Here is a 17,598-nt window from a genome sequence, read left to right as displayed (position 1 = left end):
AGGTTGCTCAAGTTTATGAATAGGAATGTTGTCCCATTCTTGTCTAATACAGGCTTCTCCAGGTTCACGCTGTTTCACTAACGTTAGGGTTAGTAAAACAATCCTTCTTTTACTAATCCTAACCCTAAACATTTGCGCCAAATGTTTTCTATGGGTGAAAGATCTGGACTGCAGGCTGGCCATTTCAGTACCCGGATCCTTCTTCTATGCAGCCATGACATTGTAATTGATGCAGTATGTAGTCTGGCATTGTCATGTTGGAAAATGCAAGGTCTTCCCTGAAAGAGACGACGTCTGGATGGGAGCATATGTTGTTCTAGAACTTGGATATAACTGTCAGCATTGATGGTGCCTTTCCAGATGTGTAGGCTGCCCATGCCACACGCACTCATGCAACCCCATACCATCAGAGATGCAGGCTTCTGAACTGAGCGCTGATAACAACTTGGGTTGTCCTTGTCCTCTTTAGTCCGGATGACATGGCATCCCAGTTTTCCAAAATGAACTTCAAATTTTGATTTGTCTGACAACAGAACACTTTTCCACTTTGCCACAGTCCATTTGAAATGATCCTTGGCCTGCGCTTCTGGATCCTGTTTAGATACGGCTTCTTTTTTGCACGGTGGATTGTGTTCACCGACAATGTTTTCTGGAAGTATTCCTGAGCCCATGTTGTGATTTCCATTACAGTATCATACCTGTATGTGATGCTGTGCCGTCTGAGGGCCGAAGATCACAGGCATCCAGTATGGTTTTCCGGCCTTGACCCTTACGCACAGAGATTGTTCCAGATTCCCTGAATCTTTGGATGATATTATGCACTGTAGATGATGATAACTTCAAACTCTTTGCAATTTTCTCTGAGAAACTCCTTTCTGATATTGCTCCACTATTTTTCGCTGCAGCATTGGGGGAATTGGTGATCCTCTGCCCATCTTGACTTCTGAGAGACACTGCCACTCTGTGAGGCTATTTTTATACCCAATAATGTTGCCAATTGACATAATAAGTGGCAAATTGGTCCTCCACCTGTTCCTTGTCTGTACATTTAACTTTTCCGGCCTCTTATTGCTACCTGTCCCAACTTTTTTGGAATGTGTAGCTCTCATGAAATCCAAAATGAGCCAATATTTGGCATTACATTACAAAATGTCTCTCTTACAACATTCAATATGTTATCTATGTTATATTTTGAATTAAATATTTTATAAGTTTATGAGATTTGTAAATTATTCCATTCCTTTTTTACTCACAATTTGTACAGTGTCCCAACTTTTTTGGAATCGGGTTTGTATTTAAAATTCCAGGATTCATTTTCATTAAGAAGAGAAATGGATACATTTGCCAGTTTGTGAATGAGAGTTAAGCCAAGTGCCACAGACAAGGCTAGAGCACAGATAGTGGGGTCACCCTGATGCTATAAAAGACTACATTTGACCACTGCGCTACCGGGGTTGTTCTCTGTAACCAAGAGCATGACCTATGACCTATGCATGTTGTCGCCTGACTGACCTTTGCTGACATTCCTGGGGGGGAGGACCGGGACGGAACCCTGAGCCCCGGCAGGCCCGTATGGGGGTGGGCTGGGGTCCAGGATGGTACCATAGGTCTCGTTGCTCATCATGGTGCTGGCCACATGGGATCTCAGCTTGTCCCGGGCCAGGTTAGCTGCATCCCGGGCTATGGACGCAAAGTTGAGACCCCCTGGCATTGGAGCAGGTGGTACTGGACCACCTGGCATGAGGCCACCCGGCATTGGACCACCTGGCATTGGACCACCTGGCATTGGACCACCTGGCATTGGACCACCTGGCATGAGGCCACCTGGCATTGGACCACCTGGCATTGGACCACTGACCGGGACAAAACAGCTGACAGGACGCTCCATCTCTGAGCGTCTGTAGGGGATTGGCTGGTGGTGAAGAAAAGACAGGTAGAGATCATCAGCTGGCTGAGTCGTGTCCTTCAGCAGCAGGCAGAGTCAACATGTGACATGTGAAGAGTCTATACACACAGCCAGTCAACATGTGAAGAGTCTATACACACAGCCAGTCAACATGTGAAGAGTCTATACGCACAGCCAGTCAACATGTGAAGAGTCTATATGCACAGCCAGTCAACATGTGAAGAGTCTATACGTACAGCCAGTCAACATGTGAAGAGTCTATAAACACAGCCAGTCAACATGTAAGAGTCTATACGCACAGCCAGTCAACATGTGAAGAGTCTATACGCACAGCCAGTCAACATGTGAAGAGTCTATACACACAGCCAGTCAACATGTGAAGAGTCTATACACACAGCCAGTCAACATGTGAAGAGTCTATACACACAGCCAGTCAATATGTGAAGAGTCTATACGCACAGCCAGTCAACATGTGAAGAGTCTATATGCACAGCCAGTCAACATGTGAAGAGTCTATATGCACAGCCAGTCAACATGTAAGAGTCTATACGCACAGCCAGTCAACATGTGAAGAGTCTATACGCACAGCCAGTCAACATGTGAAGAGTCTATACGCACAGCCAGTCAACATGTGAAGACTCTATATGCACAGCCAGTCAACATGTAAGAGTCTATACGCACAGCCAGTCAACATGTGAAGAGTCTATATGCACAGCCAGTCAACATGTGAAGAGTCTATACGCACAGCCAGTCAACATGTGAAGAGTCTATAAACACAGCCAGTCAACATGTGAAGAGTCTATATGCACAGCCAGTCAACATGTAAGAGTCTATATGCACAGCCAGTCAACATGTGAAGAGTCTATATGCACAGCCAGTCAACATGTGAAGAGTTTATACGCACAGCCAGTCAACATGTGAAGAGTCTATATGCACAGCCAGTCAACATGTAAGAGTCTATACGCACAGCCAGTCAACATGTGAAGAGTCTATACGCACAGCCAGTCAACATGTGAAGAGTCTATACGCACAGCCAGTCAACATGTGAAGAGTCTATACGCACAGCCAGTCAACATGTGAAGAGTCTATACGCACAGCCAGTCAACATGTGAAGAGTCTACATGGACAGAACTCACCTTGTCCTCCATCTCATCTTCACTCTCATCCAGGTCATCATCGTTGCTGAGACGCCACTCATACTCCACGTGCACATGGACATTAAACTTCCCTGTCTGAGCCTGGGTCAGCTGAACACCGCGGAGACAACACACAGTCAACTTCTATCTACTTCAGAGTAGAAAATAAACTAAAGGTTGTTGATTCAATGATGGGAATGAGTGATGCACCCCTGTATGTTGAAATGTGGGCCCATTAATGGGTGGTTACCCTGAAAACAAAGGCAGCGCCTGCAGATTTTTCAGGATCTTTAGCCTGCTATCTTAACAAGCACAAAAACCTAAAGAGAGAATGGATCTTTGTTCCAGAGGACTAAAGAAAATGTAAAAAAAATAACCAGATGGGCAGTACACACCAGCTCCTCACACTGAGTATGTCGGAGGCGCTTTGCAATGTCCATCGGTGTTTCTCCTGCCTCGTTTGCTGCACAAAGACAGGAACACAGACAGACAGGAACACAGACAGACAGGAACACAGACAAACAGGAACACAGACAGACAGGAACACAGACAGACAGGAACACAGACAGACAGGAACACAGGAAGACAGAAACAACAAAATGTTAATTCAAGTGTTTCAGAGTGACTCAACCAACCCACTTAATGATGATCCTGCATAGTTCATTTGGTTGAGCAAAGCGCTGACGAAGCCAGGACAGGGGGGCAACAGATCTGTCTAGGTTCTGAAGGGATTAAAGGTCTGTGTTCCATGGTTCTCTAGATATAGAGAACAATTGGTGAGACTGTGTCTCTGGAAGGTACCTAACGATACTGACCGAGGCCTGTGTCACTAGAAGGTACCTACCGATACTGACCGAGGCCTGTGTCACTAGAAGGTACCTACCGATACTGACCGAGGCCTGTGTCACTAGAAGGTACCTACCGATACTGACCGAGGCCTGTGTCACTAGAAGGTACCTACCGATACTGACCGAGGCCTGTGTCACTAGAAGGTACCTACCGATACTGACCGAGGCCTGTGTCACTAGAAGGTACCTACCGATACTGACCGAGGCCCGGCCGCGCAGCAGAAGCTTCAGACACTCGCTGTTGTCCGTCAGGCAGCAGTAGTGAAGCGCCGTGCTCCCCCTGGCTGTCTGCTTCTCCAGGTTCCCACTGTTTCACGCACGCGAACGCACACACACACAAATATACACACACATGTTTACTTAGGGTTAGGGTTAGTTAATAAATCCTGCTTTTACTAATCCTAACCCTTACCTTAACCCTAACCTTAAACTAAATAACCTAAAAGACATGCCTAACCTTAACCTATCTCTATTGTCTAACCCAGTGGCTCCCAACCTTTTTCAGTTACTGTACCCCCAAAAAGATTTTGCACTGCTTGGAGTACCCCTGAAGTACCCCCTCATGTTCAATTCACTAGTAAGTCTATGGTGTCATGAGTGTTTTCAAGTACCCCCTGTGGAGAGGCCAAGTACCCCCAGGGGTCCTAGTACCCCTGGTTGGGAACCACTGGTCTAACCGACGGTACTGGTACTAACTAACTCTAATTCTAACCCCCAACTATAATTATTGTCTTTCATACTGGGGCAAGTCCACGTTCATCAACTTTTTCTGACCACATTATATAGTTAATTTAGAAATACACACAACACTTGGTTAGGACATTCTCCACCAGAGGGCAACACTTTCCTATATTAACATTCAAAATGTAAATTAACATTTAACTTGTGAGAATCAACCATATCTGATCATATCAAATAAATTGTTTTTTATTATGCATTTTTATGGTTTAATCCATTCAATTACTTCCCCTCTTCTCTTTTAAAAGCCACTATTTGTTCATTGTTTGCTTTGGATTTATGATCTTTCTCACCCAGCCAATCAGTCTTTAGTACCTGTTCTGGGCCAGGAAGTCCACAATATGGAGGGAGTTGCGGTCCACCATTCGTACAGCTAGATGTAAAGCGGTCTCTCCCGGTTCCTAGAAGCATTGACAGGTGTAATGATGTTCACAGATAACAGCAGATTGTCAGCAAGACACATGTACACTGACTTCGTAAAAAATATTTGGAGGAAGGGGACATGGACAGCTATCTATGGTTCTGATAGAGCAGCTAGCCTAGCGATTAGCTGCCCTATCAATTAAAGTAGCCACACAATGTTTCCAGGTTTTGGTGAAATATTTTGCACACATTCTTAAAACATGTTTCTTACCAGTCATGTGCAGTCACAACAAAATGGCACCCCATTCCCTATGTAGGGCACTACTTTAGACCAGGGCCCTATGGAGAGATGATACCCTATTCCCTCTGTAGTGCACTATTTATGACCAAGGCCCTATGGAGAAATGACACCCTATTCCCTCTGTAGTGCACTACTTATGACCAGGGCCCTATGGAGAGATGACACCCTATTCCCTCTGTAGTACACTACTTTAGACCAGGGCCCTATGGAGAGATGACACCCTATTCCCTATGTAGTACACTACTTATGACCAGGGCCCTATGGAGAGATGACACCCTATTCCCTCTGTAGTACACTACTTATGACCAGGGCCCTATGGAGAGATGACACCCTATTCCCTCTGTAGTACACTACTTATGACCAGGGCCCTATGGAGAGATGACACCCTATTCCCTCTGTAGTGCACTACTTATGACCAGGGCCCTATGGAGAGATGACACCCTATTCCCTCTGTAGTGCACTACTTATGACCAGGGCCCTATGGAGAGATGACACCCTATTCCCTCTGTAGTGCACTACTTATGACCAGGGCCCTATGGAGAGATGACACCCTATTCCCTCTGTAGTGCACTTCGTGTGACCAGACTGGGTGGGACACAATGAGATGATCAGGGTGGTATTTGGGATGCAGATGGTGTCAGTCAACTCACGTGTTCATTGGCCATGGGAATAACCTCCATCAGATCCACTCCTTCAGCGTAGACCTGGATTAAGGACAGGATGTCTCGGCTCTTCACTGCCTCACACAGGACACGCAGGCGGGACGCCGCGTCCGCACACTTCTTCTTAACGAACCGCTTCTCTGTGTACTTGGCTGTGATGTAATCCTTCCGCGTCTGCCTGAAGGAGACAAGGGCCCAGAGAGACAGACGGACACACATTCAGACCTCAAAATAACCAGGGAAAGGAAACAAGGATATTGAGAGTAGCACTTTTGTCATGAGAAACCAGTTCTGTTCTATATTCCGTTTGCTGGAAAAGGGATATTTAGGTTTTCCTTGTAGAAAACCTCTCAGACGCAAATTTTTGCCCCTAACGGATCGACTCACGCACCATTTTTAAGGAATGTCTTAGGGACTCCTCAGTGCTGCATTGTCTTCTAAAGGTTGTGTGTACTGACTTTAGTCCAGCCTCAAGGCACCCTAAGAAACAAACAGGTAATAGCTTGCACATTCCACTGTGGAGTTTTTTTCCCCAATCGAACAGACTGCCCAGTTAATGATATAGTTTATCACAGCAGTGCTGAATCATGAATTCACATTTAAATGATATAAAGTTATGTTACTGCAGTAGATAGTAAGCTAGTTATTTTTACATTTAGTTTTGTAGGTTACTAGATGATAGTAGCTTCTTCTTTGTAATATCATGTGACAGCCTCAGGTTGTAGAAAATGTTTGGTAACATTAGCAATGGTGAGATGTACCACTCTGTATGAATACTGTAATACTATATGATATTTTGATCGATATGATTAACAGCTATAGGTTACTTCCATAGAAGGACTTGGGGACTCCCTTGTTATGCTAGACTTAGATGCTATACACTTTGAGTTTAAAAGAGTTGGTGTGAAATGAAATCCATTCACTAGTGGTCCTGGTTGATGCTGATGGAGCTGTAGGGGTGGGGTTTTCCCCACTGTCAATCACTCACATGTCACTGGATGGGTTGGGCTTGGCCACGCCCTGTGCAGCCAGGTCCGCCTCCATGATCTCATTAAAACCTGCATTGCCCACATTCTTAGCTAGCTGGGAGAGACAGGCAGAGGACACTTCAATATCGTGTACATTCAGACATTATACATCTAACCTGGTTTCACATCTGTTAGCGGTGTGTAGCCAATGACTTTCAATAAAGGCAGGAACAAACAAACAGATCTGGTACCATGTTGGCTACTTGTAATACTACAACCACAATATTACAACTAATACTACTAGCATAGCGCTATTCATAAACTATTATCATGATATTACAGCTTAAACTAACAAAATACTACTACTACCTATATTACTAAAATAATACTACTGATAAAAATACTATCCCCCTTTTACCATTAATACTACCAACATAACGCTACTACTAATGCTACTAACATAATGCTACTGATACAACTACTATCATAATACTACTAATCCTACAAAAATACTACTACTAATGCAATTAGAGCAGGGTTCAAATACACTATGAAGTAATCAAGACCGCTTGACAGAGTTTCCTCAGTGTCTATCATTATGGCCATTTGGCCTGGCTATAACAAAACCCATTTGAAACATTTCCAACAGTAGTTGAACCCAGATTTGTAGAGTACAACCGTATCGTCACGTGCTGTATGCATTTACCAGGAGCTCTGACGTTCCCAGGACATCCAGGGTTAGAGACTGTATTCTGGAATAGTGGACACCCAGTTCCCTGTGGATTCCAGAACACTCGATGCAGATGAGAACCCCCAGGTTGGTGGACAGCCAGGTGGGGTCTGAAGACAGAGGGACATTACCAGAGGTAATCGTCAGGTAGGACAGCAAATGCAAACCTGTTGCGTTTTTGAGATTAAAAGGAGGTTCGTAAAGCCTGTCACTTCCACTTAAGGATATCAGAATGCATTTGCCAAGTGAAACCCCCGGTTCTTCATTTTTGAGGAAATTCCCATGAGGGGTGTACCACAGTGCTTCCTCGTTGGCTTTTCCCAGCATGCTCCCCGGGTTGACTTACTGGACGCTCCACAGTCACAGCAGATGTCGTTGCCGCTCATTCTCTTCACCTCGCTGACGATGGCCTTGGTCAGCTCCTGGACTATGTTGTCCACTCCCTCGTCCTGTTCTCCTTTGAAGGCATCGTTCAGGGCCTCCTCCTTGCTGTTCTGCAGGACTGAGATCCATCTGAAAACAAAGCCAAAGGAGATAACCAGAGGTGACGCAGCATCCCAACTGACACCCGTTCTCTGTGTAGTGCAGTGATTTCTTTTTAATTACAGCCTCGTGGGGATTAATGTGAAAGACAGTCTGATATTCCTTTCAGATAGGAATTGCAGTGTTTGTCCTGAAGATGATTTGGAACTGTTTATATAGTCCCCATTCATACAGACACATTTTTATGCCTTTCTTTTTATATTGTATAATGCTGTAGGCAGGAATTCTGAGTGGTCGAGGGGGTTTACCACATCTCCCAGTGTTTTGCAGAGACATCTTTAAGTCATAGACTGAAATAGCCAACATTTTAAACTATAAACACAGTCAATAATGCTAACATTCTTCAAAGAGCAACAGCTGGAAAACATAGAAAATAAAATATCACGTAGTGATGTATGAACTATGTTTCTATTGAATGTCTACAGAGGTACGGACGGGTTTCAGAACTTTTATTTTGTAGATATAGATACATTTTTCGTACGAGCACATCAAGACCTGGGTATGTTAAACCTTCAATTCACTACAACTGGGCATTTCTCGCTACACAGAAACACTCCAGAAACACCAGAATGGAGAAATGAAGACAGGATGTGTTCAGTGAAACCCCGCTGGTACTTACATCTGACACTCTGCCTCATCCTCTGCTTGAAAGTGATATGTCCTGTCATCTGTGGGAGAAAACAAAGCATAGACTGACTGATTGCATATTAATTAAGAAGCATCTACAGAGGTGCAAAGTGACTAGATTGAAGAAACAGCCATTCAGTAAATCTCCCAGGGTACAAGGAATAACACCGGAAAATAAATAGTTTTCCGGTCTTGCTATTCAAGTTACACATTTAGATGACGGCTGAATGGGTTTGGTAGCCTCGTAAAGCCACCCAATCCTGTAATCTTACATTTAAACACTACACGTTGTAGTGCATAAACGTAAGCTTACGGGATCAGGTAGTGTCAAAGTGCTATTCCACGTACGTGAGAAGAGGTCAAAGCTTTTCTTCTCATCTGGGTTGCGCTTCACTTGACAAGTTAGTAGGTTGAGTTTAGCTGGTGGTGCGTTAGCCTATGAGAGAGGACCAGAGAATAACACTGTTAACCTGTAGAAGGCAGTCAAACAAAAGGCACAGAACATTTACAATGAGTGAGGGCATTAGAGATTAGAGGGCATCTGTAACTTAGACATTTATTATTTTGCTCTTTATTTCAGTCTTGTTGAAAGAAAATCACACTTACTGACTTTAAAAATGCCCAAAGAACAGGACAAAATGTCACACAATCATCCAGTGGAATAAAAACCTCAACAGTACCTCCACACAGCAGGGAGGCTGAGGAGGTGAGGACAGGCGTGTAGAAATGGCTGGAATTGAATTAATGGTTTGGAATCAAACACGGGTTTAATCCTATTATTTCCCTTCCAGTCATTACTACAAACCTGCCTTCCCTAATTAAGCCGCCACCATCTGCCTGTGCTACACAGCATTTGGCAAGACCAGCATGCCTCACAGAATTCCGTTAAGGAAAGTGAGTGACCAATAAGCCCACTCAAGGAACATTTATGACCAATCGGGAGAAGACAGGAACAGGAAGTGTGTTACCATGCCATGGGAGATGGTCAAGAATCCACTTTTCACCGAACACTTTCTCTTCTGCCACACTTTCCTGAGGCTGGGGAAGAAGAAAGACGGTTTAGAGCACCATGGAACACTTCTCTGTTCCTATTTAACGAATAAGATGCCTCTATGGCGACCAAACCGCTGGATCGTGCCGGAGAACCCCTCCGTAAATGCACAGTATGTGTGTCACATACCACACCACCTTCATTAAATGGCTTCAACATTGCATAACGCTTCCATCATCAACAGACCGCATCCACAAACCTGCCCATTCAATGAGCGGCACTTCCCTTGTAGTGCAACATGTTGAAAATACAACTTTCTGATTGAAAATTCATCAAAAAGACGTGTCTCACACTACTTTGTTCAGTGTGTATCCCTCTGTAGCTAAACCAAATGTCTATGCTTTTGACAAGAAAACAAACGGCGGCCATGTTGCCAATGGAGGCTCCGCCCACTCACCCCTCACTCTTCTTGTAGAGTATGCCACTGCGCTCTGTTCCATGGGCCTTGTTGCCCTGTAGTTGATGGAGGCTGTATCCGGTCTGTTTGGCCTGGGACTCCTAGGGAAGCAGGAACACACACGCACACCCACATTTTAAAGTTGTGATTCTCACAATGCACAATGTTTTCCCTTCCTACTCTACACTGCTATAATACATGTAATAAGAGTGCTATGCAGTTCTGTGCAGCCCTGCTGAGAAAGCCGCGGTTGGATCTGTATAGCGTCGTTTCCACTAGCAGTGCAGGTGAACATCTGTGCAAAATGTTTTTCACCTCAAACTAAGATAAAGTACCTTCCTGGAGAAATCTGAGGTGACAATATTGGATCTGCCACATCAAGGCCAAATATTATAATGTTTAGACTAAATAAAGACCTATTGACGTAAATCGTGGCACGTCTTGGGTCGGCTTCGCTTAAATGTGTTAATTAAGAGCTCACCTCTTTCTGTTCACACTGTAAGGAGGACTTAAGAACATCTCGCAGCTCATTCAGCTGTTTCCTCTCGCCATCTTGCGTCAGTTTGATCTGAGAAACAGGAAGTGGGACAAGTGAGTCACCTGAGCTTGACACAGGTAGTGAAATAATAGCAATATCCAAAGAGAATATCCGGAAAACTCTTTTTTTTTATTTCAATAACAACATGGAGACCTTGGAGACTAAATGTCGCTTTCTTACTAGCACTGACTTTGCAGATGAATACTTGAATTCAATGTGATGTGTTCAGATGAACTGTCTAATTCAAGCCTCAAAGAAAACCCACTTAAGCACAATACTGCCAAACACTTGGTCTTAACAGACCAAGTAGAATAATACACGACTCTACGTAAAACTGTGTGGGGCATGAGGGCTCCATTGTGACACTATGTAAACCTTGAGCCGGTTGGTGAAGGTTTGGAAAGTTTCTTGATTTCACTTTGTGGAATTCACTTTAGAAAGGCAGCATTAAGCTTTAAACTGAGGGAAAGTGACAGAGAGAGAGAGACACACACACAGAAAGACAGACCCCAAAGGAGCAACAAAGTCACAAACAACCAAATTATTAAAACGATTTGACGTACAGGCTGGAATCAACCAAAAAACGAAATCGATATGAATGCTACCTTGTCGTAATCTGAGAGTACACAGTGGCAGAATAGCAGACCACTGAGACTCAACATCAAGACAAATCATGACTCAGTGAGCATGGCCTTGCTATTGACGGAGGCCACCATACGTAGACCTGTTGTTGACAGGCTGTGTACACACCGCCCACAAATAGAGCTGCACTTTCTCACATATTTCTAAGGTGAAGTCCCTCAATGTGCTACCACAGCAGAACCATTTCTGATGTATTGCTATAAAGGAAGAGCAACCACATAACCCATATCACTCTCTTTCTTTACTGTTGTCATTCTCAATCATAAAGCCCTTTTACATTCCCACATTACATTGAAATTGAATTGAGAGACTCACAGTGGTCAAGTCTGCAGCTAGTTTTTCAATGTAAGGTTTTAGGTTATTCACTGCGTTCAACCCATCCTGGAAGAAGCTGTGAGGAGAGAGGAATAAGTCAATTCAGAACAGTATATTCAGTCTAGAACAGTCAGCCAAACCCTCTGATTTACTCCAAGGATCATAGGAGAATCATAGTGAGACAAACTACAACATACTTGCATTGGGCGTGAAAATATTTGATGAGGTTCTGGAGGAAGTCGACCCCCTTCTTTGTCTTAATTTCATTCACCTTCAGAAGATACTGTAGACAGAATAGTACACTTGGTTAAAGTTGCAACATCAAAGGCAAAATAAAAAATAATTCTATTTAAGGAAATGTGGTTTACGTGCTAGCTTTGTTTTGAAATCAGATTCAGCAGTTGTATTGACAGCCATGGTATGGAGAGTGATTGGTAATTAGCAATTTCTTTGCTAATTATGCAAATCTTAGCAAATTCAAACAATTATAGTGAATAAATGTTTTCAGGAATTAAAATTAGGGATTGAAGTTGAAGTATATCCTGAAAATTCCACTGAAGCACTTTGAGATACCTCAAATAACTGCGGTAAACAGGCTTTTGAATAAAACATGAAGCCCTCCTAAATGAGTTATTTGTCATTATTGGGGATAGCGAGTGAAAGACACAAGAGATGTTTGAGTCAATGTGCTGCAATGCTGCCCCTCCTCTTACCTCACACATCTGGAGCTGGAAGATACGTCGCTCCTTCTCCATCTCCTCAGCGATCTCTCCCCCACTGAACTCTGTCCGGATCATGCCATGCTGCTTGGCGTGCTCTCTCTTCTCCTTCTCTATCTTAGTGCTGCAGGGACAACAGAGGGCAGAGGTAACAGTGAAGATGACGATGATGACGAAGCACAGGATTATTGGATTAAGTAAAACCTTTCAGAAATCAACTCTACTGTTGCATTCATTCGCAGATGATTTCAGAACGTACTCATGATATACAACTCAGTTATTCAACTTCTGTCATTTACAGTTGAGTTATTCAATTTCTTTAATTTACAGTTGAGTAATTAAACTTCTGTCATTTATAGTTGAGTTATTCAATTTCTTTAATTTACAGTTGAGTAATTAAGCTTCTGTCATTTATAGTTGAGTTATTCAATTTATTTCATTTACAGATGAATTACTCAACCTCTGTCCCTACATAATCCTCAAACCAGTATTTATATGAATCAGTCATTTATATGAAGCCTGACCAAACCCTTGGTCTTTCATAACCTATACGAGAGGAAGTTCACATTTAAAATGTGTGAACTTCCCCTAAAACCTAAAACTGACTCACCCACAAACGGAGCATAAAAACAATCACCATGTTAAGTAATTCTTCTAATAAACATACAAAAACATCACAGTGAAAATACACTGTCAGGGCGTACAGTAGAATTTCAAAAAGGTAAAACCCTTGTCCTTGTTCATTCTGGACTAAAGGAATGTCAGAATCAACATTCACAACAATGTGATTTATGTATTGTCATGAAAACTAGGGGCAAGTCTTTTCAGACCTCACCACAATCACATTTTCCTTGTGGTTCTGAGCTGTAAGTACCCAGGTTTTATCAACACCTACATGCGGCTGTTATGGCAGTACAAATGAAAGAGTCGTGAAGGGGTTCGAACTCACAGTTTAGTTTCATAATCCTTCCAGGCTTTATCAAAAGGCTTTTTTAGATCCTGTAGAAAAAATTAAACATAATTATCCTGAAAAAGAAATAACCCAACATTCTAAAAGCAGACACACATATGATTCTTAATCTGGCACAAAGCTGTTGTCCATATTGAAGGTTAAAGGTCAGTCACATGCTCATAAGGTAATTTACAATGCATTCTTTGAATGTTGGGGGTATGAGTCATGAGGTCTAGCCAATGGCTGTGTGTGTTCAAAATGGCTTATTTTGGGTCCACCCTCTCTCTACCCTGTGCCACTGAGGTTGTGACTGATGGTCAACTCAGTTATGACTAGTTATGGTAATGACTTGCATGATCAACTCATGCTCTGACTAGTTATGGTAATGACTGGAACGGTCAACTCATTCTCTGACTAGTTATGGTTGTGACTGGGATGGTCAACTCATGATCTGACTAGTTATGGTAATGACTGGTTTGGTCAAGTCATGATCTGACTAGTTACGGTTGTGACTGGTATGGTCAACTCATGCTGTCACTAGTTATAGTTGTGACAGGTTTGGTCAACTCCTCCTCTGACTAGTTATGGCTGTGACTGGTACGGTCAACTCATCATCAACTCATAGTTATGGTAATGACTAGTTATGCAAATAACACACACTGATTGACCCACCCCTTTGACTCCTTTCAGATCTCCTTTCAGTAGGCTGTCCAGGGGGAAGGTTATGATGTTGTTCATGTTTTGTAACTGAACACAGACAGACAGAGACAAAGAGAGACAGACCGACAGAGATAGATAGTGAGAGTGAGACAAACAGACAGTTAACTGGAAATAGTGACAAGCCTACTTTGCTGTCACACATTACTCAAGTCATGGTGTGATAATTCACACTCAAAAACTAGCAACTGGGCAGCCAGACACTTAAGGCAATGTCCTCAAATGAGCTGATTACAAAAGACATGAAACTTGAAATGCGTATCTACAATGTTACAACTATAAGTTCCTGCACTATCTAATGTGTGTCTGTGTGGTTGTGTGTGTGTGTGTGCGCAATTTCGGTCTCACCAGGTTCTTCAAGAGGGCGGACAATTCTTTGGTGAAGCCCGCAAACTTAGAGAAGGCTGAGCCCACCTCTGTGTCTTCTCTAGAGTTAAAGTGTTCTCCAAACTTCTCCAGAGACTGGATGTACTGCTCCTCATTGTCTACATGGGCTAAGAAGAACACACACAGGCAATATTAACACAGCAAGCACAACTCAGAACACACACAGGCAATATTAACACAGCCAGCACAACTCAGATTTCACACAGGCAATATTAACACAGCCAGCACAACTCAGATTTCACACAGGCAATATTAACACAGCCAGCACAACTCAGATTTCTGCTCAATAACTGCTCATTTCACCGACCGCATTCGTTTGTTTTCATAGCTTGACTGCGAGAGAGGACCAGAGTTGTAAGAATGTATGAAGTTGCCTGTAAGTTTGGAAGAATGGGGCTGCCTGATAATGAGTCACAGCACATATAAAAAAAACAATAAAAAATGCTCTACAGTCTCTATTATCTGCAATCCGGTGATATTCAGCTTTATTGTGCAGATTTCATATTTTACGGTTCACTTTCAACATCGACGACACCAGTAAAATGACCACACTCGGTCGATGAATAAACATTAACACTATTAGGAGGTTTAAACTTCAGGAAGGCGAAGGCATTGAATTGAACTCATCCAGTGGGTCTTCCACAGACGCTGTGTTCACACAGGCCGTCCAATTCCGATTTTCCACAATGATTTTATGTAAGATAATTTCACGTCAGGTCTTTTGCGAAACTGCTCTGATTGGTCAATAGATCAGAATTGGACTGGCTGTTTAAATTGAGCAAGAGCGAAGAGCAACAAACAGCTCAATGAGGCAACACTACAGAGGAACTCTCTCAGAACGACAGGAAGCTTGGATAAGGTGATTCTTCCGGACCATGCAGGAAGTTCACCAGAACAAAGTACATGATCCAGAAACAGGATGACAGTTGTTCCCCTGACTGCTTTAGCTGGTATAATTACATAGTACAAACATTTTAGCAAAAATCTGTGAACTACCCTGATCCCGCAAATTTCTGTTCCCTGTAGTCTTGCTAACGCCTTACTGTAAGTGACCCATTAAACAACTCGCAATAGGAGTTGTCGAAATAGCACAAATCCGATCTGAGCACAGCCTCCCGATGCCGTTCACACAGCCCTTTTCATAACAGCATGTAAAGTTGTGCCAAGCCTATGAATAGAATCTATCAATGGGCTCCTGAGCCAAACAGGCGGGTGAGAGGTCCATGGAGCCATGTGGGTGTTACAAACCCTGTGTATTTAGTTTACACAGCAGCAGCCTCTGCACCATGGCGTTGAGCTATTTCCAGCATATACACTTCTCACTCCATTAGATCTGTGACTATCAGGCCCTGAAATTTGTAAATAACTACATGGAGCACAACCCAGTTGGGAGCACTGCGGTTTCAGGGCAGGGTGGAGCAGGTCGAGGCCAGGGAGGACAAGGCACTGGGTCTCACCGAATCGAGAGGTTCAGCACATCATGTGAGAGGACTGGTGTTACTAAAGGAACCTCAGCTCATTAGGCTTGCCAAGGCAGGTGTGCGGAATGAGCGGAATGTTGGTGAGGTGCTCTCCTCTTTCATTCCTCTCTCTCTCTCCTCTCTCTCTCCTCTCTCTCTCCCTTCCCCCACATCTCTTTGCCTTTCACTATGAGTCTTTCTCTGAGTAGTTACACTTCACCAGTCTGGACACAGAACTCTCCTGTTCATGCCAATATAGTATGGTTCTCCTAGTCTAATTTCCAGGCTGGGCACACCAAAGGCCCAAAAAAACCATATCCTCAAGTGTTGACAGCAGGTAAAATACTGAGCACTGCTGTAACACCAATAAGGTTTTGAACCATCTTCACAATTTTCCCTTCTGGGTGAAGTCTACTGTAAAGTCACCTGTTGTCATAAAGTCCGCTGTAAATATATCTGTTGTCATAAAGTCTACTGTAGAGATATCTGTTGTCATAATGTGTACTGTAAAGATATCTGTTGTTGTACTGTAAAGATATCTAGTCGTACTGTAAAGATATCTGTTGTCGTACTGTAAAGATATCTGTTGCCATAAAGTCTTCTGTAAAGATATCTGTTGTCATAAAGTCTACTGTAGAGATATCTGTTGTCATAATGTGTACTGTAAAGATATCTGTTGTTGTACTGTAAAGATATCTAGTGTCGTATTTTAAAGATATCTGCTGTCGTGAAATCCACTGTAAATAGGAAGTCCACGTGAAGTCCATAGTAAATACCACCACCCCTGCCCCCACCTGATTGGTTCTCTGTGTGTTTCCTTTTGTGGGGTGTATTGGTACTCCGTACCTTGATTATTACCTGTAGGGATTGCTATTAATAATATAATGGTGATGTTACTGTTCGTAGTGTTGTATAAACCATCATGATTTGGCAGTTACCCCAGAGAAGCAGACCCAAGACATTGTATGTACATTGCTCTGCACAGCTCTCCAATAAATGGTTAAATCAATATGTGGCAATTTCTGTCTAAACTGTTGCCACTGTAAATGTCCACTGTAAAGATATCTGTTTTGTAAAGTCCACTGTAAAGACATCTGTTATCGTAAAGCTCACAGTAAAGATATCTGTTGTCGTTATGTTCACTGTAAAGTCACCTGTTGTTATAAAATCCACTGTAAAGACATGTACCTGATACAGTGAGTACCTTGATATCCCTCAATTTGTCAAGTTGTTTGCTTGATGGTGGAACTGACAATTCATGTTTCACAATGGCAATGTCTGAACAGGAAGTGTAAGGTTATCTTGGTGCAAACAGACTACATGTAGTCACACAACTGCAGCCTTGTCTAAATTTGTCTTCACCAGACCACGCATTAAATTGCAGCCTTGTCTAAATTTGAAAACACATTTAGACAAGGCTGGAATTGTGTTTACATGGAGACTGTGTGCACCAAGATAAACATACACTTCTTGTTCAAACATTTGAATTGTCATTGTTTATGACGCGTTAACCTCCATCCTCCATCGGTGCAGTTTTATAGCTCATCCCATTCAGATGGTGTATACCAACACAATGCACAATACTGGGTCAGAGGTTA

General features: G+C 43.0%; 1 protein-coding gene across 1 annotated transcript in view; it reads right to left on the bottom strand.

Moving 5' to 3' along the window:
- The window catches only part of asap2b (ArfGAP with SH3 domain, ankyrin repeat and PH domain 2b), a 30,442-nt gene that overhangs the window by 4,548 nt on the left and 8,296 nt on the right, over nt 1-17,598 (bottom strand). Inside the window, exons 4-23 of the mRNA XM_029124985.2 lie at nt 14,502-14,647; nt 14,109-14,183; nt 13,434-13,483; nt 12,479-12,608; nt 11,963-12,048; nt 11,766-11,841; nt 10,752-10,838; nt 10,271-10,371; nt 9,791-9,860; nt 9,171-9,258; nt 8,815-8,863; nt 7,999-8,165; nt 7,629-7,762; nt 6,943-7,037; nt 5,943-6,132; nt 4,944-5,029; nt 4,082-4,197; nt 3,438-3,505; nt 3,043-3,153; nt 1,513-1,912 (exon numbers count right to left, since the gene is read on the bottom strand). Coding sequence (XP_028980818.2) covers nt 1,513-1,912; nt 3,043-3,153; nt 3,438-3,505; nt 4,082-4,197; nt 4,944-5,029; nt 5,943-6,132; nt 6,943-7,037; nt 7,629-7,762; nt 7,999-8,165; nt 8,815-8,863; nt 9,171-9,258; nt 9,791-9,860; nt 10,271-10,371; nt 10,752-10,838; nt 11,766-11,841; nt 11,963-12,048; nt 12,479-12,608; nt 13,434-13,483; nt 14,109-14,183; nt 14,502-14,647 — 2,325 coding nt within the window. The remainder of the gene's footprint in view (nt 1-1,512; nt 1,913-3,042; nt 3,154-3,437; nt 3,506-4,081; nt 4,198-4,943; nt 5,030-5,942; nt 6,133-6,942; nt 7,038-7,628; nt 7,763-7,998; nt 8,166-8,814; nt 8,864-9,170; nt 9,259-9,790; nt 9,861-10,270; nt 10,372-10,751; nt 10,839-11,765; nt 11,842-11,962; nt 12,049-12,478; nt 12,609-13,433; nt 13,484-14,108; nt 14,184-14,501; nt 14,648-17,598) is intronic.

The sequence above is a fragment of the Esox lucius genome, chromosome 14 (genome assembly GCF_011004845.1).
Source record: "Esox lucius isolate fEsoLuc1 chromosome 14, fEsoLuc1.pri, whole genome shotgun sequence".
Taxonomy (NCBI): Eukaryota; Metazoa; Chordata; class Actinopteri; order Esociformes; family Esocidae; genus Esox; species Esox lucius.
Note: the sequence above shows the minus strand (reverse complement) of the source record. Positions and strands in the feature narration are given on the sequence as shown.